The sequence below is a fragment of the Triplophysa dalaica genome, chromosome 10, assembly GCF_015846415.1.
Source record: "Triplophysa dalaica isolate WHDGS20190420 chromosome 10, ASM1584641v1, whole genome shotgun sequence".
NCBI lineage: Eukaryota > Metazoa > Chordata > Actinopteri > Cypriniformes > Nemacheilidae > Triplophysa > Triplophysa dalaica.
This window is the reverse complement of record NC_079551.1, coordinates 18,796,655-18,822,820: the sequence shown is the minus strand read 5'-3', so window position 1 is coordinate 18,822,820 and position 26,166 is coordinate 18,796,655. Positions and strand designations below refer to the sequence as shown.

Genomic DNA, 26,166 nt, shown 5'->3' with positions numbered 1-26,166 from the left:
TAGTTTTAAAAAGTTTATTTTCAGCAAAATCTGAGCAGTTTACGGTTCATTGTTACAAAATCCAGAATGGCAAATTAAATCATTGTACAGTTAACAAAGGCATTTTTATCATTGATAACTCACTTCACACATCAGTTATGCTGTCTAAATTAAGTCAACAGCAAAAAGGTAAAATACTTCAAACAATTTTATTCCAAAAAAAATCTAAATAACTTTATAAGGTTAAACAGTTCTGTAGCAGTTATAATTTTTTCCGTAAATATATATGATGTCATTTATAATCCTTGTGCTTTTTGCCTTGGCAGCTTTAAAGCAGTATATGTGCTGTTGTCTTTGCTGGGACGGACATTTTTATGCATTTTGGAAAAGTCCACCGCTGCATACTGAAATATCAACAGTAGAAACAGTATTAATATTTAAACTGCAGTTGTCCCTCAAACCAAATGGACATTTCATGACCAACCAATGGTCCACTCATCATGAGTAAAAGTTTAGCAGAAATTATCATTTTTTAATTTTATTGAATTTTAATAATGATATTAATGGTTTTACCTGTACTTGATTTGGATCTTGATGCTGTTCTGTAACTTGTGTCTGCTGTAGGTCAGTGCTATGACATTGTCCTGAGCTTTTTCCATTTTCAATAACATAGACATTTATTAGTCCTAGGAATAACACAGTGGATTCAAACTTGGGTCGTCTGAAGACCTGTTGCACTACAACATGGAGCACTGTCCACGTCGTCACAGGCTACAACATTCATAAACTTTTTTGAACACAAAGGATTTTATCTATGAATGTTATTAGTGCTGTAACTGGTGTACAGCTCAGGGGATTTATCAATGAAATAATTTCCCTTGACTAACTACAGTATTTTGAAACTATAAAACTTCTATGTAGGCTTTTATATGAGGCTATAAAAAACAGAAGCACAATAATTATATTTTTTGTTGAGATTTGTTTCAATGGTACTTTTCTTTTGCACTGCCGCCAATTAGCTTAACAGAAAATACAAATGCGTACAGATAGTAGTGACAAAAGTAAAAACATGAAGATCTGAGATATATAGACACATAAAATATGTGATATTAGAATACATAGTGTAATTGCATTTGTTCAATAATATAGACAAAGCGAATTGGTTTTATGTTTATCAGACTGTTCTATATTCATAGAACTACTAAACAAGTGTGTATTTATAATCTTTAAAAAAAGAATATTATGTCACAATACTATCTACTATATACTAAACAATAAATGTATTGTTTAACAATAAATGCAACCTCATCTATCTAGAGAACAGCATTAATATTTTTACAAATAGCACCACACTATATGTACTTACCCACAACTGTTATGATCAGAACCGCATTTAACAGACAAGATATGAGGCTGAAAGTCTTCCAATGTGTCCTGTTTTCCTTTTTCCTGATCTCTATAAAATCAGTGTGATTATTCAACCTACTGTAGATGAGTTGTTTCTAAAATGTGTTGTGTTACTGCAGTCTGCTTGACTTATGCACAATATCAAACTGAGTATTTACAACATATCTATTACATGGGTGAAGCAATCAAGGTACAATTAAAGATCACTTACCCATGATGTTCAGTCGTGTGCTGTTACTGACTTTTGGAGGTTTATCCATGTTCACACAGTAATAAACTCCTAACTCGTCATGAGTGACATTATATATGACCAGATGATGTTTAGATTGTACTGAATATTTCTTTTTCAATGTTTTATTGAAGTGAAAAGCTATCGGTGGGTTTAAGAATGACTGCAGTATCACTGTAGAATCAGATTGTTTCAATAAAATCCAATAAACCTCACTGGAATCCAGATCACAGTTTATAGTCACATTTTGTCCCAAAGAAGTCAGTTGATCTAAAGTCTCTGCAGCTTGACACCACATTAACACATCTATAACATGATATCATAAAAACCTTATTAGAAAATTCAGTTAGAAGTACACATAACATGGATATAAGTCTATAAACATATATAAATATATTATATTATATTCATAATATGTAATAAACTCACAAATCTGAATGTGAATAATCCTCATGTTGTTCACTTCACACAGTATATAAGACGAACTGTACTGCAGAGCGAAACTGTCCTCTTAAAGTGGAAGTCAAAGTCTGCTTTGCTCTGACCACATTGTCCTCTCCTTTCTTACACAGAAACACCATTATTAAAATCACAGATTATGTAAAGAATATTGTTTTCCTTTTGTATTCATTGTTTTACATGTGACTGTTTTTTTGATGTTGTTAATTAAACAGTAATAAATATTTAACAAGGTGGCTAATTTGTATGAATCTGTAGCATCTGAATCGTACCAAAGGGTATGATTATGCAATCTTAATTTAGTTGATTCACTATTTTACTTGATTCTTTGTTTTGTTTTGTTTTGTTTTCTATTTTATTTGAAAAAAGAAATGTATGATGAACTCTTGTTTAATATGTTTTAGTTAAAAAGCTATTTTGCGCATCTGCCCCTTTAAGGCAGCGAGTGCTCTTGGGAAAAAGAGAAAGAGAGAGAAGCAGCTAGTTTGAGTATGGATAGAATGCAAATCTACCCGGTGTGACCTGTGTTTTATTTGTGTTCTCCACGTTGAAGAAACTGAAGTGTTTACAGCACAAAATAAGGGTTACAGACTGGTTGCAGCAGTTTCTGGAATATTTGCGGCAGTGGAATTCAACTAAAGGTTGGGATATACTCGATGCACCCGCTAGTTTGCTTGGGTGTGTGCGCCAAATATGACGTCAAGGTGGTGTTCGCGAAGTTCGCTTTGGGAGAGCGCGAGCTTATTTCGCGTGGCGGTGTGCACAACATTTTTTGTGACTCGAACGAACCACAGTCAACATGAACAGCTTTGAAGAGATTTGCGTCCAATTCTAGAACTTCGCGGATTGAACCGCTACCTGAAGACACTCAAGTTCAAAATGTTGACAATCAAGATGATTGTGTCTCAAATTCAGTGTCACAACTGGTTCGTGACGATCGATCTCAAAGACACATACTTTCACATAGAGATCTTGCCACAACACAAAAGATTCCTGAGGTTCGCTTTCGGGGGCGAAGCTTACCAGTATCGGGTTCTTCCATTCGGCCTAACCTTGTCACCCCGCACGTACACAAGATGCATGGATGCAGCTCTGGCTCCTTTGCGACTCCGGGGCATCCGCATTTTGAATTACATAGACGACTGGCTGATTTAGCTCAGTCTCGAGAGCTAGCGCTTCGACATCGGGATGTCGTCCTAGCTCATCTCAAAGCTCTAGGGTTGAGACTCAACGTCAAAAAGAGTGTTCTTTCCCCTTCGCAAAATACAACGTATCTCGGGGTCATATGGGACTCGATCGAAATGCAGGCACAACTGTCTCCGGCACGTGTCGAGTCCGTACAAAACACCCTGAGGAGCATCAGGTTAGGCCAGAAAGTGACAAATCATTACTTTCAGAGAGTTCTAGGTCTCCTGCATATGAGACCGTTTCAGTTGTGGCTCAGAGCAAGGGGGTTTCATCCAAGGGCCAACCCCCAGAGGCATATAAGGGTGACGCGCCAGGGGCTTCGCACCCTTTCTATGTGGTTCAGACCTCGGTTTCTGACTTTAGGTCCCACTCTCGGTCCTTGTTGTCGTCGCAGGATGCTAACGACAGACGCATCCCTCACGGGTTGGGGTGCGGTCTTAAATGGCCGTCCAGCTCAAGGGATCTGGAGAGGTCATCTTCTCGATTGGCACATCAATTGCCTCGAAATGATGGCTGTACTTCGGGTCCAGACAAGCTCTGACAAACGGGGAATGGAAACTCCACCCCGAAGTAGTCAAACAAATCTGGGAAAGATTTTACGAAGCAGAGGTGGACCTCTTTCCTACACAGGAGACAGCACAATGTCCCCTCTACTTCTCTCTGACTCATCCAGCTCCCCTGGGTCTGGACGCGATGGCCCATACGTGGCCCAGACTGCGTCTTTACGCATTTCCTCCGACAGCTCTGCTCCCGGGAGTCCTGGCGAAGGTCCGTCAACAGGGGTCTCGCCTCATATCGATAGCTCCCCGTTGGCCAACCAGAATCTGGTTCTCGGACCTAGTATCCCTCCTAGACTGCTCTCCTTGGGCGATCCCAGTCAGGAGAGATCTTTTATCTCAGGCACAGGGGACAATGTTTCATCCTCGTCCCAAGCTCTGGAACCTCCATGTCTGGCCCCCGAAGGGCACCAGCTGAGAGGCACTCGGCTCCCGCCTGATGTTGTAGAGACTATTCTAAGTGCTAGGGCTCCCTCCACTAGAAGGTGCTACGCCCTTAGATGGAGCGTTTTTGAGAGATTGTGCCTTGCACACCATGCAGACCCAGTTCACTGTCAGATAGTTTCAGTGTTGGAATTTCCTGCAAGAGAAACTGTCCTCAGGGATAAGCCCTGCTTCTCTCAGGGTTTACGTGGCCGCCATTTCGGCCTGCCACGCACTGATTGAAGGGGTTACTGTGGGAAAGCACCCTCTAGTTGCCCGCTTTATTCGAGGAGAGACGCGAATGATGCCTCCTTCTAGAAGGACAGTCCCTCCATGGGACTTAGCGACGGTGCTCGAGGGTCTAGTTAGCACCCCCTTTGAACCTATGGAATCAGCGCCTGTCAGGCTTCTGACCTTTAAAATGTTTTTTCTAATGGCAATCACCTCTCTTAAGAGAATCTGAGATTTGCAGGCGCTCTCGACCTCGCCGTCCTGTTTAAATTTTGCCCCTGGGATGGTCAAAGCTATTCTGCATCCTCACCCGAGTTATCTTCCGAAAGTTCCGTTCTCCACCGTGTATCCGGTTATTCTTGAGGCCTTTTGCCCTCCGCCGTTCACGACGTCGGAGCAGTAACGATTACACCTACTGTGTCCAGTACGTGCTCTTCAGACTTACGTCCACCGCAATAGCCAGTGGCGTAAATCAGAGCAACTTTTTATATGCTATGGGGGTCGCAACAAAGGGGCTGCTGCAACCAAGCAAACAATATCACATTGGTTGAGGGATGCTATTGCTCTGGCCTATGAGGCGCGCATTCAAGCTTCACCTCTAGGAGTCAGAGCTCATTCCACAAGGGGGATTTCATCTTCTATGGCCCTAGCAAGAGGTGTCCCCTTGCAGCAAGTGTTTGATGCGGCGGGCTGGTCCTCTCCTCACACATTTGTTAGATTTTATTGTCTGGATGTCCATGCCACTCCCGTCTCACGTGTCCTGGAGTCTACATCCAAGAGTCGTATCTGAGGCCTCCTCTCGGATTGTGCACACACGTCACACAACCTGGGGGGTCCAGACACTTCCAGTGCGGCGGCGTTGGTATTCTCGTTCCCATAGCGTTTGAAACGCAGCATCGAATGTAGCTTTTTATAGGGAACGTCTCGGGTTACTTGGCTGTAACCCTGTTCCCTGAAAAAGCGGGAACGAGATGCTGCGCCTCAATGCCGCACTGTAGGCGTGCCCGGACGTCCTTTCAGACAAAGTCGGAACCTGATGACGCGTCCGCATTCACGCGTTTCTATAACCGGCAGGTGCGGGTGTAATTAGCCACGTCACCTGCCGAGGTTATTTAAAGCCAAAATAATTTTTGCCGTGTTTGACACACGTGCTTCACAACCGGTCAAACAAAGACCGTTCTCCCACAGCGTTTGAAACGCAGCATCTCGTTCCCGCTTTTTCAGGGAACAGGGTTACAGCCAAGTAACCCGAGACGTTTCCTTTAGCCATGACTGTATGTTAAATTACATTAGTTGTGGCAAAGAGTTGATGACTTCTAAATGGTAATTCATACATTTTGAAATTGTTTGGATCACTCTTAATAATTGGGATTGTTTTATTAATGTGTGAGCTACGTGGATCTGTAGTTTGATGTACTGTGATTTTTTAGGAATTAACATAATCACTTTCTGCTAAACCACTTTAACACACAAAGACATCAAGAATCTGCATATGAAACTCAACAATGACAATCAACAAAAGAAAGCTTCATACTGCAATGCATGCTGAGTAACAACATAGTACAAAACTCATTCATGACTCCCAGCATGCATTGCAGTTGATCCGTTTATCTGAATTATTATGACGATTGTCACCATTGATGAGGGTTGTATGATGAGTGTTGATGTCAGTGTGTGTGCCAGTGAAATCCGTAGTTTATTTTCTCTCAATACTTGTTCATTGGCTAGCCAGAGCACTCAGACCAGTCATCAATTGATCAATAATGATTAAAACTACTACATTTATTAAAGCCTGATCATTTCCATGAGAACAACACTAACTTTTGTAAAACCATCTTTGTCTTTCTCAGTTTTTATGGACTACTATGGACTCGGTCTTGACTTGCACTCAAACTACTCTGGACTTGGTCTTGACTCGGATTCGAATGAGCTGTCCGAAACATTTGTATGCAAAAAACAGTAGGCGAGAAATACCTGGATGGTCTACTACTTCCGCCGAGATTTGTAAGTGTGATTCGGATGGACACTTCTCCATCCCATGATTCCACGGGAGCTGAGCAATGGTCAAATTTAGAAAGTAAATCAAATAAATATAGGGGAAAACTTTAAGGCGGACTTCCGTTTTTTATGTGCTGTAAATGCAAATAAAAGAATTTCTCGGGACAAAATTATGTTTTTATCAACGCTCATGTAGATGGTAAAATCGAATTGTTGTCCTTATCTACAAATTATTTGTTAACTTTACTCAGTTGTCAAAATGTATACATTTTACTAGTTTTTATTAAGTTACCATTACTTGCAGGGGAAATAAAACAACTCACTTTTCCGCCTTTAGTTTATTTTACTTAAATCAAGCAAGTAGTGACAAGCGAAGCAATTACTTTACTACACCAGCGAAAGGCAGTAGAGAGCAGATCCTGCCTGTTTACGCCACACTGCATTAGGAGAGTACATTTTTTAAAATATGATTATTTTATATGATTTTAGTAATAAAGTTAAAGACTTGATAGTGTTTAATGTTCACTTCTCTTAGATATTTAGAAGAGTTTGACATATTTTTCAGTTCTATGGTTACCACTGTTTAGAAGATAGGTGCTTGTGATTAGGGTCTGCGAAGCTTGTGTGTTTTTTACCAATGAGCATAGACTGTGCATATAGTTCTGAGATCAGTCTCGTCTTGCTCATTTTGTGTTGCACAAATCAAGGTGTTTCTTTTATGCAATTTTAGAATAATATTTATGTGAAATAAATAACTTAATTTAGTGAACTTAAAACTCCAATGACGGATAAACTAAATATTTAAACTGTAGTAAAATTGAATTTAGATATACAGTAATAACAATTTAGTATTGCAAACTTGTCCGGGTTTACAGTGCAATAAATACAATGGAAATTCTTAAGTTGGTAATAATACTTAATTCTGAGTACTCCACACTAAGTCAAGAGTACATCTGAACTAATTTTTTAGTTACTTGAACTCAGCAATACCATTTCAATTTACTTAGTATTTTTAAGGCAATCGGTTTGCATGCTTTTTTTAAGTAAGATCAACTAATTAGATTTTACAGTGTACAGGTTCTTGATAGGTCAAAGAGCATACAGGTCACATTACCAAAAAACATGGCGAACACAGTAGACTTGTTCGACTTCATGCGGCGCCGCAAAATCTGCAGCCTTCTGACAACAGCAATGCATTCTGGTTAGACAATTTGTCCAACTTTGATCGGCGCTGCAGCCGCCTTAAGATCAAATGTGACATTAAAGTACTGCAAGAGCAAAACGAGACCATCCGCCGAGGTCAGACGCTACAGTTGCTCAAAATCGGCGTGAAAGCCTTGATGAGGACACACTTTATTGTTATTATGTGTGTTTATGTTATGTGTATTCTGACACACTTGGTTACGATTATTCTCACAAATTAAATTTTTGTGTAATATTTTGTTTTTATCGTACACATCTTAATGCAAATAATCAGGTATTCCTATCATATTCACTTAATCCGTGAAAAAGAAATGAATATCCCCTGGTCTGCTGTAGGTTCAGCTCCTACTGGAGAAGTGGCCGACCTGACGGCCATCTTACTCCTCCCCCGAATGCAGGCTGTATGGGTCAACTCGAACACGCCTATTATGTCCGAAATGCACTCCCACTCATTCTATATAGAACGTACTGTTTTGAACGCCGGAAGTTAAAGTCCTTATTCAAATTCAGTACATACTGTCACATGATGCGATTTTTTGCAGTTTGACTCACGTGACGCTCCGGCGTTTCAACTTCCGTAGAAACCGAAAGTAACCGGTTGGCGCTAGAAGGGATACATCCACAACAGTGGTCCGAAACCTCGCCATAAACATTTACATAATTAAATAAACATAAAAGTGAACATCATTAGGCCTTTTTTTTCATGGATTCATAATATTTCGCACCATGATCATCAGGTGAGAATATTTTTTTGTGATATGTATAACGGGATTGTAAACTAACTTAGTATTTAAGGGCTAATACGGTGCTAACATGCTAATACAAAGGTCATTAGTTTTCTGCGTTGTCTACTCGGTTGAGTCACTAATGTTCATTTTAATTGAGAGAAAGTAAATTGAGAGAGAGATGGTTGGTTTAGTTGGGGAAATTGGACCATATGATGAAAGTATTGAGCAATGGAGTTCGTACACAGAGCGGTTTGAATGTTTTCTCAAGGCTAACGGGATAAAAGATGAAGTTCTCTTGCCGACCTTTATGAGTGTAATGGGCAGCAAAATATATAATCTACTGCGTAGCTTGGTCCAGCCTAATAAACCTGGTGATTGCTCATTCATGGAAATTGTAATATTGCTCAAACTACATTATGCACCAAAAACGCAGTGAGACGATTCAAAAACGTATTTTATATGAAAGTAATCTGACACTGGAGAAATCACGATTGTAACCTAAATCAGCTTTAATATATACTTAATTTGTACAGTGAAGAGTATAAAGTGCATTTACATTATATTTGATTTCTTCATTGAGTTTCTGTTTCAAACCTTCATGAAACACCTGGCCCTGATTATTTCAGTTGTATGTTTGCTTTATTACATTTCTTTGTGCCAAGGACAGCAGAACGAATCCTTAGGTCTTTTCTCAAACAAAAGACAAGATACGATTTAATCAAATAAGTTTAAAAGGCCCAGAAGTGACCAAAAAACAAATCCAGACAATATGTTTAGAGCTTGCCAAAGCATACAGTAATTTAAGTTTATGTATACACAATAATGATTTAATTTAATTTGTAATCAATTTATTATGTATTAAACAAGTTTGAATGCCGTTTCAGTGTTTCCTTTTACTTGCCTCACCCCACGACTCTGGTGCGACCTGGTGCCACCAACTATTTAATCTCAAATGTTAGTCTAGAGCCCTGACTTTGGTTTTCTGTTTCTGCAGCTGCTGCTACATCTATGCACTGCTGGTAAACATCTGGACTACTGATAAAGGTGAGGATCAGCTGAGACTGTTTAATACTGATAACAGCAGTTCGACAGCACAAGTTTGTGCTTTGGAACTCCTTTCTTCGTCCCACTAATTCCAGCCCAGCGTAACAGTTAAAGAGCGGGTGGCAAGGCATTTATAAGTGTCTTGATATTGTATTGGGGTCCCCACCAACACGCTTATATGCATCCAAGGTAAAAAAAAAAACGCTGCCATTGTATCATAATATGCATTTAATATCATCCAATTTTTTTAGTCCCAGATGAAACCGGTTTAGTCACAGCCTGGAGCTGTGCTTTTTTTCCGATCACCAAAGTTACAGAGTGCGGTTGTAGCTGCTAGGAGGCTGCTTGGGTAGCAGCGGTATTAGAAATAGTCCGGTTTAGAGTTGTTCTACCACTGAAATAATTTTGGAGACATTTAGGGTCGAAAACTACATAGTGTTGCTTTAAATCAGTGGTTCTTAAACTGGGGGCCCCAAGATGGGTCGGGGGGGTCAGTTTTTGTGGCATTTTATGAAATATAAGAAAATGCAAAAAGGTGTGCAGATAATTTTTTTCTTAACTTAAGCAGGGGATAAAAATACAATACAAATGTGTCGGTACTTTTTAATTTCCTTTTTTATAAGAGAGAAAAGTCTCTGCTGCTTATGATATGGGTGTGCGGTGTGAATGTGTCGATTATGAATTTTATGAAATGTATCATACATATTTTTCCAATCAAACATAAAAAAATAAGACCACCAACCTAAAGAATTTATGTTCCAGCATTGTAGAATAATCGCATATGTCTTTGGTTTAATAAAAATTATACTAAGTTAAAGATCATAAGATAATCTTTATTTGGGGGGCCACAAAGCAAATTGGCCCACACAAGGGGGGCCCTAAAATGAAAAGGTATGAGATCCACTGCTTTAAATTAAGTGAATGTGACCTATTTGTCAGATATGGTGACCCATACCCGAAATGTGACCTCTGTATTTAACCCATACAGAGAGTAGTGAACACACGCACAGCACATCATGAACACACGTACACCCAGAGCAGTGGGCAGCTATCACTGCAGCGAGTAAGGGTATGTTGCCTTGCTCAAGGGCTGTGGAGAATACCCGCAGGCCCTGAGAATCGAACCAGCAACCTTCTGGTCACGAGTCCGACTCTTTAACCATTAAGCCATTATTGCATCTTGCACATCTGGAGAGTTGCAATATTATATAAGGAATAAATGTGGGCAGCCACAGCTTCATTTTCTTTCAAGTTGTATTTCCTTCTGTCTACACTGAATTTTCAAACTAAAATAGGTTCTGCAGTGTCTCCAATAGTATCAAGTTTTTAAGGGTCGACAACTCTGAAGTAGTGTGAATAGCATGCAAAATGAAAAGGCATTACTATTAACGTAGCATTAAACACAAACTAATGCTGAGAAATTCAAGTCATATGCTGAAATGCCAGAAAGTGTTTGTACTAAATGATTATCTCATTTCAGTATATTCACAGGTGACAATTGATGGGGTTATCGGAGGTTCTGTTCTCTTGCCATGTGCTTCAAATAAACATGAGCACAACCTTCAAGACATCAATGTGCTTTGGAGACGCAATGCCAGTATGAACGTGTTTACTATACTTAAAGGTAAAGGTTCAGTAGAGTATCAGGAACCAAAGTACAAGAACAAAACAGAAATTTTTCCTGATGAGTTTTGGAAAGGAATCTTCTCCATCCAACTCAACAATCTTGTCCACACTGATGCCGGAGAATATGAATGTTACATTGTACATTCAGAAGAACATGTGAAAGTCAGGCTGTTTATTAATGGTAGGTAGCCTGAGTACACTTTTTTACACGTTATTATGACTGTTTGATGGTCAAAAACTGTAGTATTGTAAAGGCTGGCATAACTATAGCACTGGTTAGTGCTTTAAAACAACCTATTGTAAACAAAGCATTATACACAAACTAATGCTGAAAGATAATGGTATTCCAAATGCTGAAATGCCAGAATGTGTTCGCATTTAATTTTTTCTCTCATTTTAGTGTATTCACAGGTGACAGTTGACGGGGTTATTGGAAGTTCTGTTTTCTTGCCTTGTTCTTCAAAAATAAATGAGTACAAACTTCAAGACGTTAATGTTCATTGGAGATACAATGCCAGTATGCATGTCTATGATATACTTAAAGGTAAAGGTTCAGTGGAGCTTCAAGAACCAAGGTTCAAGAACAAAACAGAAATTTTTCCTGGTGGGTTCATAAGAGGAAACTTCTCCATCCAACTCAACAAACTTGAACACACTGATGCCGGAGAATATGAATGTTACATTGTACATTCAGGAGAACACGTGAATGTCCAGCTGCTTATTAATGGTGAGTAAAAACTAGGACTGGGACGATACACTTATCTACAGACTCAATACTATCCCGATACTTGTGTGGCGATTCAATATATATTGCGATAATGATAATTGCGTTTATATAACTATTGCGATTCGATAGTACAATTTATTATAATTTTTGATTTCCACACTTGGGATTTAAACAGGGCTCTAGACTAACATTTGAGATGGATGGCACTGATGGCATCAGCCCTTAACTTTATAGCACATTTTTAACAAATTAAATAATTGAATGCTACTTTTTTCTTTATCTGTTGTAAACAACAAAAGAGCACAATTCCTCTGAGCTGAAAAGACTTTTTGTAGCCAGGACCTGTAATTTGGTTTATCTTGGCCCCTTGAACCTATTCTAATGAGATCGTCTAACGTGTCTAGTTTGAGATAAGTCCTCACATCACACACAGGGCTCAACAATAGAGATTCTTTTCTAATGTTATAAAGCAAATATACAATAATAATCAGTGCTTCTCAGGTGTCTCAGGTTGGTCTAACAGCAGTTATCAGGTACAGAAATTAGATAAAGTAATCAAATGTAAAATAACACTTTATACTCTTCACTTTACAAATAAAACATAGATTAAACCTTATTAAATTTAGAGAGGTTAATCAGTCAGAAGTGAGTATTTTTTATGAACATTAAAAACAGAGATGTTTATTAAGCTGCTGCTTGTCCCTTTAAGAGCTAGCGCACTGATGTACAGTAATATACTGTAATGTGAATTTTGTTTTCCAACTGTACGTTAACATAACACACTACTTTCACAAGGATACTTTTTACATCATTTTGTGTAGATATGTCTGTAGTAAGTAAGACATGAAAAAGAACTCGGTACAGTATTTTGCCTTGTCTGAGATGCATTGCCTGCGCAATATAACATTTCTGCGCATTAAAGTTTAAATATACTGTATATTCGTCAGTCTTGAAGTCGCACTGTAGCGATCCTTTAGAAAAAAGGTCGTCCGGGGAGGAAAAATGGTTGCAGTCTAGATCTGGATTTAAAACATAAAGGTATGGAAAGATGGGGTAAACCTCTGTTTCCACCATTGTTTTGCTTTCTCGTGCCAGCTTGACACAGATACAACGTCATCTAATACATTACGCCCTCTGCTGGAATATTGAGTAATTTTGCTCTGTGCAGGTAAATAATCAAAAACAAACAGATTCTGTGATAAAACAATCGATTCTAAAATCTTTTAAAAATAATCATGATAGTTAGGTCCCTCAACCCCCACCCCTAGTAAAAATGGTTTAATTCTTTCATATGTGCTTTTATAAAGTCTTTGATTTGTTTTTTGGGTTTACTAGAATTTGTTCTTATCCTTATTTGTTTCGTAAAGCTGCAGTCCTTAACTATCATGACATGTTTACATGACATTCTCCGGATGATCGCTTTTTAACCCAGCAAACTAGATGATGATTAAAATTTCAAGCGACTTTTATAAGAATGAACAACACTCTGTCAACCGTAGCAGTGCGAGATAATCGTTTTGAACACTGATATGAGATTTACTCAACAATTGATTTCTATTTATTTTTTCTCCAAAATTATCACAGATTGCCACTTTAAAAATTGGTGTCAGTTTTGTCTCATCAGAAAATCCAAATGTAGAAAAACAAGCAGATTATCCAGAACCACATTTTCAAGAGCAAAAGACAACAACTAGTGTGTAAAAGCTGTGCAGTGTATAAACTTCACTACTTGTCTAGTGTTTGACTCCCATGTTGGACTGATCACTGGAATGATTTTAGTTTTCAAAGGCACAACTTGAAAATGGATTTATTAACACAATATGTCAGTATATTACACACAAAAAAGCTGTCGGACTGGATAATAATGTCCAGGAAAGGAATTTTAGGGCATGTGGGGATTGCTACAGACCTTAACACACTGTTACTGTCACTGTTTTCTGTTTAAGACAGCAAAACTAAATAAAGCTTAAAATGTGATGAAGCAAAATAAGACCTCTTTTAAAATCTAAATACAGTAAATGATTCTCTGAATGTTTTAATGTCACTGATTATTTGCTTTAATCACACTACAGTGATGTTTTTGTTTACTTTTTTGCAGAATCAACTAAAGCAAAAGAGGCAGGAGAAGGAAATAAATCAGAAGAAACAAAAATAGTGCTTATATCAATTACTGTGCCTTGCGTATCTGTGGTGGTGTTGAGTATTTCTCTCTTTGTGTACAAACGGTTTTATAAAACATCTAGATCACATGAGTCTTATCCTGCTCCTGAAGAGCTTGAACATGTGAATCAAAATCATTACGATTAGAGTCTGTTCACACTATGGATGAGATCTAAAACTATACAGCTTAGCAGTGACGGGGAATCCACTATGGTTGCTCATGCACCTGATTTGGTTGAAGTCAAACATTAGCAATTTTTTCTGGTATCCCTCTTCTGCCCCAATTTACTACTGATATAATAAGATTGGGCAATCAGGCGGCTATTTTTCTGGATTTCTGTTATATGAAAACTCCGGGCAGATGGGCACTTGACCATACAAGAATGTTTTTTATAAAATACCTTAAACAGTGTGTCATCTCTTTCTGACATCATGTAAACATCATGTCACAACATGTACAGAAATTGTAATTGTTCGCATGAGAGATTCAATATTTTTGGTGATTCATTTCAATACTAATAGTTTGCTACAAACAACATAATTTTTTTTTTTTTATTTCCTGTACTTTTGTTTAAAGTTTTTAAAGGATTAACATTTCAAAGTTTGCTTAATGCAAATGTTTCGTTTGGGTTTTGTAAAACTGATGTAAGTGCATTCCTCCAAGCTAATCCACTGGTACAACAGGGAAAAAGCGTTGCTGTGGTTGTTTTTGTATTTATTTTGTTTTCTACTTGAATGCTTGAAAAAAGACTGCCTGACCTTGTTATATTGCAGTGGTTCCATAACTTTTTTACATAATTTATTTGGAATTTACTAGTCTCTTAATCACAGTATTTCTGAACATTCTTTTTTTTCAGTCAGTTGGTTTACAATGTATTTTGTAACTATTTGTGACCCTAGACATCAAAAACAGTCTTATGGGTCAATTTTTCGAAATTTAGATTTTTACATAATCTGAAAGCTTTAAATGCGGTCTTAGAATTGGACAATATCTGGCTGAGATACAACGTTTAAAACTCCGGATTCTGAGAGTGCAGAAAAATCTAAATATTGAGAAAATTGCCTTTGAGGTTGTTAATCAGGGGCACTGTGGCAGGCCATCCATTTACAAAAATAGTTTTCACATATTTAAGGTAGAAAAGTTACAAAATATCTTCATGGAACATGATATTTACTTAATATCCTAATGATTTTGGGCAATAAAGAAAAATCAATAATTTTGACCAATACAATGTGTTTTTGTCATTTACTAAAAATCTTCCTGTGCTACTTAAGACTGGTTTTGTGATCCAGGGTCACATTTGGTTATATTTTTGTCTGCCTTAATGTTCAGACCTGCTTTTTTAAGGGAACAGTTAGATTTTATGAGGCACAAAACAGTGACACCAAAGATCATTATTTTTGTAAACCTGTTCTGTACGTCTTTAATGTGTAAATGTATGGTACAGTAACTATTACATAAATGTGTACTAAGCTTTTTTCACTAGCTTAACTTTTTCATAATAAAATCTGTGACCTTTGCTATACCAGTTTGTTTTGTTTTAGTCCCGTCTGTGGTCAATAGGAAAACACAATATTCAATAGTAATGCAGGATTGGTCTCTCATATGTCACTCTGTATTTAGGGGCCCAAAAAACCCTGGCAATTTGTCTTTCTGATTTATTTTTAGATTTTCAATTCTGATTGATTCATAAATTAATGAAATTAAAAAGTCTAATAATATAAGTGTAGGACATTTCTTAAAAAGTAATATGTTTGATCAAATCATTATTACAGTATTATTAGCATTATTATAGTTATAAAAGGTAAATTAGCAATATTTCTATGTGTTTGAATGTGTAGTTTCATTTGCAAGAATAAGGTTGATATTACCTGATGGTGAAAAAGAACCGTTTTTTTATTTAAAAAAAAAATGTATTTATTTAAAGAACTGATTTACCCTTCTGGAAAAGAACTTTAACAGCTACCACTGGCCACAGATTAACTTTATTTCTTTGAGAGCAACCTTTAAGTAAGTCACAAGTTAACAAGGGCAAATTCTCTTTAAGCTGCAATCTACAACTTGTTTGGTTCAAAGCAGTGCTGAAGCACAACCTACGTAAGGAGTTGGTAAATGAACAAATATAGGAACCTTTCGTAGTTAGTTTAAATGAGTGTAATGTAGTGACTGGATCATTGAGAGAAAGCCTCACTCCCGTTTGTCCTTGTTACCATCATCAAAAGACCATAGCAAACCTGGCTCCATGGGGTCTGGTTTTAGGTTTTAAACTCTCACCTAGAGTGTGATAATCCTTTCGGTTTCTTTGTAGGATATTTACGACTCTAAAGCTTCAAAGCATTGGTGAGAAGTGTCTGTGTCATCTCTAACTGAACATCTTAGGCTAACCAGAGAAACTTCTCTGACAAATAGGAACTTATGTGATTTAAAATATCCTTTTCTATAAATGAATCTAAATGTCTAGGTTGTGTGTTGGCACTCGTGCCATTTTAAATAGTCTGTAACTGTTAGATATACAAGTTTAGATTTAGGGTTAATTTGATGTATTCATACGTTCATTCAGGATTCACAGTTCAATGCCTTGCATGTTTCATATTTTACTACTCCTCTGAGAATTCCCTATATGATGAGCTATGTTATAAAAACATAGCATGCATCATACTATGTCCATAACTAAGTTTGACCATCCTGTCAGAGCTATGCAAATGAGGCGCCATGAGAAACAAAGGAACTAACTGACCAACTCAGTTAAGCATTCAGAACATAGCCCACATATTTAGCTCAGTAGATCTGTACGGACTTGCATCTTGCTGTTTGTGCCTTTCTCTCACCCATGTTTTTCAATATTTCCAGACCATCCAATCCTGTCACCTGCCAGTCCAGCTAGAGACCAGGCAAAGCGCTGCAATGGACTCCTGCCTGGGACCAACATCGGCACACGGCAACTGCGCTGAGAGCAGTTGGTCGGACGACCTAATCCGGCGAATGGACCACGATCTGAACCAGAGCTACAACTACAGAGAGCCAAAACTCATCTGAAGTGCTCAGACAGGATCATTGGTGACCACGCCCATGACCAGATCATCCTACTAGAGCCAGAACGAAGGAAGCCGGTAGGAGCCAGAAGCACGTGCAGAACCGCCTAGACCAGCTAGACCTGCAAACGACAGTGGATGAAGAGGACCAGGAGTTACAGGACGAGATGAAAAGCTACAAGGTTCCTTTGCAACACAGACTGAGTGAAGAGAGCAATTGGAGCAGACACCAGAGAGGAGCTGGTAGGAAAACTCCAAGATGCAGAAGCTCTCTATAATGGCCCGGCAGACAGCAACACAATGCAAGCAGTCCATGCTGAAGTCCAAGCCATGGAATCGAAATGAACTGAACTTAGCTTGCAGACTACAATGTGAACAGACAGAAGAATGCAACAGAATCTCTCCTATCCAGTCCCCCAGACCCCAGCAAGCTGGCCAGAAACATGACAGCTGTCACAACTAAATGCTGTCACCCTGAACACTACAGAGAACATAGCACTGCCTCCATAAAGACTGTGTAAATCCTGCCTATCTCTGCACATCACGAAGAACTGACTATGGAGGGGGCACCACAGTAGCAGATCTTCAGCAGAGACTCAGCAGATGTTATAGCCTGCCGAGAACAGCCAAGCACCAGGCAGGATGCCCTGAGACAACACAGTGTGACCATTTTCGTCGGACTCGAAAGAAGGCGCCCCGTGGAACCCAGCTGGAAACTTAGGAGCCACTGACCTGTTCCGGCCCAACAGTCATCGAGGAATTCATCTCGACACCATGGATGACACCCATCCAGAGAGCAAAAGAACAGTGCAACTACGTCTGAGAGAGCAGAGATCCTGGGGACATCAAAGGAGCTGATTCCACAAGAAACCTCAACAGGAGGATTTAAAATCCAAATCAGACTCTTTTTGACCACGAGTGGCATGTGAAACAAACAACCCTATTGAATCCCCTCCTCCTGAGAAAAATGTGCAGATCTCTGTAACCTGCTGGTCGACCACAGAGACAGTCATCCTACCACAAGATGAGCATGGAACCCTGGTACAGGAACCATGGGCAGATATCTCAGACATCAGCTTTACACTGTTCACACTCTCTCTCTCCAACAACACCAGCTTAAGACATTTCCTGTTCTGTCAAGTGCGCGCAGTTTCCATTGGACTCATGCCTGTCAACCACAGCAACGGCCCAGGACACCTGTGCCTTGAACTTGAAAGGGAATAACCAATGCTGAACCTGCTACTTCCTGGTTCTCACGAATCTCATAGCCCATGGGGGGCCCTCTCAACTGCGAGAACGTTCTACAACCTACTAGAACAGCCCAGAGCTTTGCACTCTGGTGAATAAAGGAGACTGTTCCACCGGCATTCACCAAAAGGGTTCACTGTTCAGCTCAACACACAGTGTGACCAAGCCGACAACCACACACATTCTATGGAATACGTAGAGCATGGTCCACTCTGGAAGCCACACCCCCTTTTACTGAATAAGTCATCTTTTGCGCCGTGCATAATGTTCAAGTGAGTACATTTACCAAAAGATTTTGAAAAATGTCTTTATGAAGAGAAAAACAGCGGATTACCACTCCAAGAAGATGGACCATGCCCGGCACCTGCCATCAACTGCCAGTGCTAGAGCTTCTCAACACAAAAGACAATGATGCAGAACTAATGTCAACTATGTGGCCCCACTCACAGAACCACATGACATTACATCCCAAGCTAGCAGCATGGGCTTCACAGAACAACACATACAAGGTTCGTGAAATGTTAAAAAGAACTGCCCACTCATGCAAAGGAGCGCTCAAGACGGTGCCATGTACACACCAAATGGCACCTGCGATTCACCACATGCCTGATTTACCCTTGCTGAACGGAGTTCTATCTGAAAGCTGGACTTGCCAAACGCTGCTTTAACACTGGTCTGACAGCGTGACCAGAACGAAAGGGGGGTAGCTAAGCACCAGCAGAACATGCCTCAGAATTAGGTAAAACGGCACCACCACAACATCGCCAGTACCAGCCATGAGACCCCAACCTTGTCACGCCTTACACCGCTCACCAGTAGTTCAATGAAAGACACTGGAGTGTGACACCTGCCTTTGCCCAGCAATCACTGCAGAAAATGCGAAGGCCAGAGAGCATGCTTCACCCGGCAAGATTCACAAGAGGAACGTGATGTGAGTGACAAGATTTGGTATCAAAACTTTGCCCAGCTACGTGGGATGTGGAGGGGTAGCTTGACAACACCCCTCCCCATGACACAGCACTACAGGCATTTGCATGGAAGCCAATCATGCCATCCCACCTGCTGTTTCATCCAGGACAGCTGCTGTGCATCTACGTGGAGACAGGAAACACCCTAACCAACTTGTTGCAAGAACCAGCAAACAGGTGCAGGGGTACTCTCCCTTGATGTTTAAGGAGGATGGAAAAGATGAAAGGTACCCAAGTAAAGACAATGCCAGACCACTCTGGAGCATTCTCTGCCTGTATGTCGAGATCCTGTGGACCAATAGGAACCTCCAGTCATCCCGCCATCATGATCCAACTATCCATTGTCAGCTGAAGTTTACATTCGCACTTCCTCTTCCGTAAGGGGGGATATTTAGTTACTGGATCATTGAGAGAAAAGCCTCACTCCCTTGTGTCCTGGTTTCAAGATACCATCATCAAAAGACCATAGCAAACAAAAATGAGGCGCCATGAGAAACAAAGGAACTTTCTCTGGCAAACTTATCACTTTCATGGCATTTGCCCGCAGACCATCTGGGGGCAGGGCAGGTGTGCATTTAAAACACCATCACCAATCCACTTCAGATGCCCCCTTTTTGGAATTAGGAATTGGAAGGGAAAAAGAGAGAGGACGCCTAGGACACTCCAACGGACATCGCCGCTTGGTTAAGAACGTGCCTCTTTGTTAAAAATGATTTTATTGGTTTTCAGACATGTTTTACCGGCAATGCCCTCTCACTCTCCCTCTCTCTCTGCGCTTCCTAGCGCGTTTGTGTTTCATGTATTTGTTTGTCGTCATTATGTTTACCATGTAGAGTAGAGTTAAATAAAAAACCATAAAGGCATTTGTGATGGGTTCTCTGTGTTCACGCTCACAAACGGGTCACTTAAACTGTGTTTCGATCTATGCTACCTCTGCTCTTAATTGTGTTTGGTAAAGTCACGTTACTTATGGTCATGAGATAACGTTAGTGTATAAATCATCAATGCATTTGCTGGACAAATACATATAGGATTTTTATCACTATACTGCTAATCAGAATTGTAAAATATGTATGTGTAATGACGATTATTATACGTATTTTCCTTTGAGCTAAACTAATTCCTTGACTGGAATTGACATTTTAAATAACTAATTTCATGTAAGTGATCTTGATAGATCTGGTCGAGAATCATTTGGTGAGTTAAACTCATCCTTATTTTAACATGCAGCTAAAATCACTAAAGTAATATTCAACATACCTGTAACAGGAGTATTACACACTGCGGGTGGCAAATATAAGGAATGAAGAACAGAACAGGTCTTTACCCTCAAACATAGCTTACTTGCTGTCTTTGTGTCTCAAGTGTCCAAAGTGTGGAAAGACACACAGGATGTGCTTACTTGGCACACGGAACTTTACTACCATGTGACACAAGTATATTTGTTCTTGTCATATTTGCTCATCTTGTATACTTAAACTTCACACTATTGGCTCATGTTTCTCTCGCCTTGCATATCTCACACACATTTACTACACATTTAATTTAGATTATTTTCATCTAGATTTTTATTTGTAGATTCTTCTTGTACCTATTAATATTTCTGATTTGTAGGACCTACTCTGTAAAAACAAATCTACATTTTCTACAGTTTGCATTTAAGTAGATTTCTGAGTAGACTACTGATGGGTTGTATTCACCACTCATTTATGCTATGACATGGACATATATTGGTAACTGTGGTGGTCAGGAAACTTTCTTTAAAAGTGCAGAAAACATGTAAACAATTTTATTTATAACTTATTTTGGGTTGTGCTTTGGCATTGCTTTTGTGCATGAATCTGATCCTACTATATGGGTTGTGTGTCCGCTCCATCAGAGTTCAATGTGTGAATCTGTATGCCCTCATATCACATCTTGATGATCGTTGAGTATCAGATACAGACAGTTTCATACCAACAGAGCCAGATAAGAAGTACCTGATAGCACCCACACGCCACCGGGCCTCATGACCGAAAGTAAAACTACAATGAAAAATCGTGGTGACTTAAAGCTTATAAGTGACGACCATAATGGAACTGAATTCGTTGAGTTTCATGTTCCTTGCTGTCATCTATATCATCCTTTTCTCTTTACTCTTCTATTCACTTCCAAGTTGCACTCTAAACAATTTTCAAAGATGAAGAAGTGAATAATTTTCCTATTTTATATACAGTATCTCCATGAATGGAGTTAGAAAATGTGTCTGAGATTGAATGTTATATGCATGACAATCAATGATGTATGCGTGTATAGACAGACGTACTGTTGAACATTTTGCAGATATAGGCTGCAGTGGCATTCATGATGTAATCAGATGCATTTTTTGTTGTACGTGGTGTCTCGTGTTTTGAATAATTCAATGTTGCCGCACCTTGTTTTACTTAACCATAGCCTCCTGCTTCCACGTCATGTTTTGGAGAACTCCTTCAGAAATCTTAACTTTGGTGACATTATTTATTTATTTTAACTACTTAACCGCAATGGGATTGTCAGTTTAGTCAAAGCAACTACAGGTGTTGATTTGGTGTGTTGAAGCTCTTTTTCTGTATTCCACAAATTGTTTAAAAAAGGAAATATACAGAACAATCCAATAAATTAAACATTATGTTCACAGATAAAGGTTCTGAAAGATACTCCTTAATACAATATACAACTTTTTTATAGTGTTCTAAGCCTTCTCCTGTCACATTGCATTTTTAACTTTTTTCCCTGAACACCAGATCAGTTTGTTATGGGTAGATTCGTCTTTAACATAAAAAAGAGTATCGACAGATCCTTAAAGTCTTGAATTCTGTCGTGTAAAAAGGCCTGAATTAGAATCAAAATATAATAATGCAACTAAACAGATGAAGACGTTATTTTAATTATTTAAAAAAAATTGTATATTTGTCACATAGATCACTGTGTCACCAACAACTGTGACAAGCATTGTGTGTGACATTATATTATTATATTGCATTTTATATTATTCTCCTTTATTATTTAACTTTTCCATGTAATGAAAAACATGTCATCATCATAATTAAAACATGTCTGGTTTATTATACCTTTTTATGATTTTTTTATTTTGTTATGAAGCTACAATGAAAAATGAAACATTGAAAAAGCATGCTATATATATATTAATTTGAATATATTTGAATTTGATTATATTAAACTGGAGACTTTGAGACAATTAATGATTTAGCTCTTACCGTTTAATAAAGGACCATTTCTTTTCCTCGCAAAAATAAAATACCTTCCTCTTCATTCTTTAGACAAAATGTTACTCTCAAAAATTGCAAACCTTTTAGTAAATCCTTTAGTTGTGTTTTTCCTCCTTTGAAAAATAATGAAGTGAAAATGAAAAAACAACAAAAACTTGTGTTCTTATTGGCTCTGAGTCCTGAGGCAGCAAAATAAAAATAAATGGTCATTTCATTGATGTTCCTTGACAAAACAAAACATTCATCAGATAAAAATGTAAAACCTATCATTTTTTTTGAGTAAATTACCTTGTCTTTGTCACATTCCAGATAATCTGTCTCAGTCTCTAACAGGTCTCTGATCTTGTGTTCAGAAAATCGTAAAGCATATCCCATAAAAGGAGGAGCCTATTGTTGCATAATGTGTATTAAAAGTGTTACAGATACCTGAATAGAGAAGGAGTGTGTTATTCAAACATCAGCGTAAATGTATTTCTTATGAAAATGCTTGCTTTACAAAGCTTTGTTTGAGTTGTTTTAACACAGCTGCAGTAGTAAAGTATTTTTCACATTCTTGCTTTCGTTCTTACAATGATGGTCTGTCAGATTTCGTAATGACACAGCAAAATGCAGATCTTCTACAGATTTAAAATTGGAAAAACAGCCTTTTCTGCATAAATTTACATGATGATTATATGTTAGTTTTTGTTGATCTGTTACAGGTTCACAAATGAGGAAAGGTAGTTAAGTAAAAAGAAAGGTCTTAAGGGGTCAGACAGGCTCCTGTTTGAGTAGAGTAACCTTCAGCCCAGACTTAGATGTTATTCTATTTTATAGGAAAATGATGTCATTGTTTACTTCATGTGGTCTCATACATGTCAGCATGATTCTGTTTTTTTCATCAGGTGATCAATTGAGTCACATGTTTTTGAGCTTGTCTAATCATTTTATCAAACCACACTATATGCTTGGCTGACCGTAATTGTTTTTTCCAGACTGATGAGTAGAGCATTTCCATCATTGGTTCCTCATAAGGGTTTTCTTTCATTTACTTTGTTACCTATCATATTTAAATTATAAAAATTACACTTATACACTTATTACACTAAACATTAGGCTCCAATAACAATAGAAAAGGCTTTATGGTAGGCCTAAAGGCTAACATTTTCTTATTTTTAACAAAAGACAAGGATAACCCAGCGGCAACAAGCATTTCTTTTTAAAAGCTATGTCCTTTATATATTAAAGGCCTTATTTTTGGAGAAAGACTCTAAACGTTAGTAACCGACCCTTATCTTCTAGGTCTCTGCAATAGCGTGTCGAAAGGTTTTCCATGTGTCCAAGGTGCTCTTTCTTTCCAACTTAGTTGACCAATCAGCGTTAACCACACACATACATAATTTCATAACGGTAAGATCGCAATAAGGGTTGTAATGCAAAGGTTTCAAATTATAAATTTTTGATCATAAGCCCTCAAAAACAAATTAAAATTGTATCATACGAATCTGTGTCTTTGATAAATTGCTTAATAAAAAATTACAGATTGTAGGTTGTTACATATATTTAATCATACTAAATAAGTTGTACTAAAACTGTCGAAATGCCTTTTACAGTATGACATGTTGTTATTCTATCAGGACACCACGGAAAGTAAATTATTTTGAATTAATAAACGCCAGTGCAGTTGTAAATGTAATTTTTTTAGAGACATTTTACCACCCTTTAAATAATAATTGTAATTCACATTTGATTGTGAAACTCATCAACTGTTCTTTAAATCTAATTTTTTTCTAAATAGTTCAAATCCGATATGCCCGGCCGCCCAGCCGCCGGCACCAAGCCCGGCCGCCCAGCCGCCGGCACCAAGCCCGGCCGCCCAGCCGCCGGCACCAAGCCCGGCCGCCCAGCCGCCGGCACCAAGCCCGGCCGCCCAGCCGCCGGCACCAAGCCCGGCCGCCCAGCCGCCGGCACCAAGCCCGGCAGTCCTGCAGGGGACAAGAGCAGTTCCCCCCAGGACTTCCCATGTCAAGTCCCCTGGGGCTCCGCGCTCTGGCGCGTCCCCAAGGGCTGGAACTTCCCCACCCAGCCCTGCCCCTTCTGGACTTCCCATGTTTCCTCGTTTGCCCCCGCCCCCCCTCCCTTGTTTGTTGTTTTTGTTGTCTCACCCCAACCCATTTGTTATTATATCTTGTATGCCCCTTGTCATGTTCTCCTTGTCTGTCTGGTTTTTGTCTGTTTCCCAGTCGGTCTTGTCCTGTTAGTTACCCCTTGGTGAACGCCTGGAGGCGTTCATTTAAGGGGGGGCTTATGCAGGGCCGCATTAAGAGCTCACTGGGCCCCGGGGCTATGAGTTACTGCAGGCCCCCCCCACCACTTTAGGTCACCAACTACAGAGAAAGAGAAAAAAAACCCTGCTTTTTTCTAAAACACTGCTGAAGTTGTTTTACATAAATATAATCTCAGTTCATTATTATTTGCATCAACTTCAACCGAAACGTTATCTCCTAGCTCAGTCTCATTATCTCCAGCAGCAGATGTCGATGTTTCATGTTTCTGGTGATCTGGTTAGGATAATCATGAAACACATTTTTACACATGCTGTTAGATTAACACTAACCTGTCAACATGTCTTCTTGCTAATAGAGAATATATAGGGGTGAGCGATGAGCTAAATGTTAGCCTATATCATCATACGGAGTCATTTTATCGAACAATATACTTCACAGTCAAGTTATATTAATTTTAATATTTTTATCATATCAAAAGTTAATGGCACTAAAATTTCATAATTATTGTGTTAATTTTCAATATTACAAAAAATAATAGTAGCTTAAGAAATGGATATCAAGCTTACTGATGACAAGAATCACAAATAATAATAGAACAAAGGCACATAAGAAATCGACCTACTTGAAAAACCTTAAGCACTGAATAATATTGTATAAAGTAATCAAATATTCAATACATAGCTTTCAATATAAATTCAACATCCATTCTTATGTATTTTACTAAAGTGATTCAGTCAAGGACAGTAAATTACGTTCGGTTGTTTGATTAACATTATTGACACAATGGCGACAGCAGCTTTATTAGCAGCTTCTGTCACTTTAAGACCAAGTGCGCTGTGCAAAACCGTCTCAAGTTCACCATGGTATCAAAACGAGCATTTACAAAATGAATCCTCTCCTGCTGCTTATTGTGCCTGAGCAGTTTAAAATAATTTGTATCTATACCACAATGCTTAAATTAAAAACTTACATCATGATGATGGCGCAGCACAATTGACATATTTCTACCGGACACATTAGCACTATCGCCACTGCCAGTACTTTAGGCGAATAGTTTGATCAAACACAAAAGCAATATCATACATCCATCAAGTTAATAATCAAACTTAACAGTTAACGTTACCTGAAATATGTGGGGTCGATGATGACGCTGTGTCTTTATCATCAGCTCCAACATCCACCACTCCGTGATCATCAGCTTTAGTAAAATAACCCGATAGTTTTGGGATTTTACTGAGTAGCTCATGTTTCCTCTGCTGTTTAGCTTTTTTGGAGCCCCACTCGCACATTTTTTTTTTTTAAGATGACATTTTTAGCTGTCGAAGACTGTTTTTTGCGTGGCAATTTTAAGAATAGTCAAGAATGAAGTGAAGAGTGGAGGCGATTGATTGGTTGATGCGTAGGCTATATTCTAATAAGGCGCAGGCAGCCATCGCCTGATAG

At 38.8% G+C, this 26,166-nt stretch overlaps 2 protein-coding genes across 3 annotated transcripts; one reads left to right on the top strand and one right to left on the bottom strand.

Moving 5' to 3' along the window:
* Positions 1–22,787, bottom strand: LOC130429645 (uncharacterized). Its single transcript, XM_056758318.1, has 7 exons — positions 22,745–22,787; positions 22,445–22,635; positions 2,045–2,178; positions 1,598–1,921; positions 1,346–1,435; positions 553–665; positions 1–383 (listed from the first exon to the last, which is right to left on the bottom strand). Exons 3-7 carry the CDS (start codon positions 2,067–2,069, stop codon positions 276–278), a joined length of 660 nt encoding a protein of 219 aa, XP_056614296.1. The 5' UTR covers positions 2,070–2,178; positions 22,445–22,635; positions 22,745–22,787; the 3' UTR covers positions 1–275.
* Positions 8,275–15,544, top strand: LOC130429644 (matrix remodeling-associated protein 8-like). 2 transcript variants are annotated; one of them, XM_056758316.1, is made up of 5 exons: positions 8,275–8,411; positions 9,397–9,446; positions 10,927–11,253; positions 11,473–11,799; positions 13,898–15,544. In XM_056758316.1, exons 1-5 carry the CDS (start codon positions 8,401–8,403, stop codon positions 14,104–14,106), a joined length of 924 nt encoding a protein of 307 aa, XP_056614294.1. In that variant the 5' UTR covers positions 8,275–8,400; the 3' UTR covers positions 14,107–15,544. The 2 variants fall into 2 exon arrangements, with proteins under 2 accessions (XP_056614294.1, XP_056614295.1); XM_056758317.1 differs by lacking the exons at positions 8,275–8,411; positions 9,397–9,446 and adding an exon at positions 9,454–9,635.
* Positions 22,788–26,166: the final 3,379 nt, after the last annotated feature.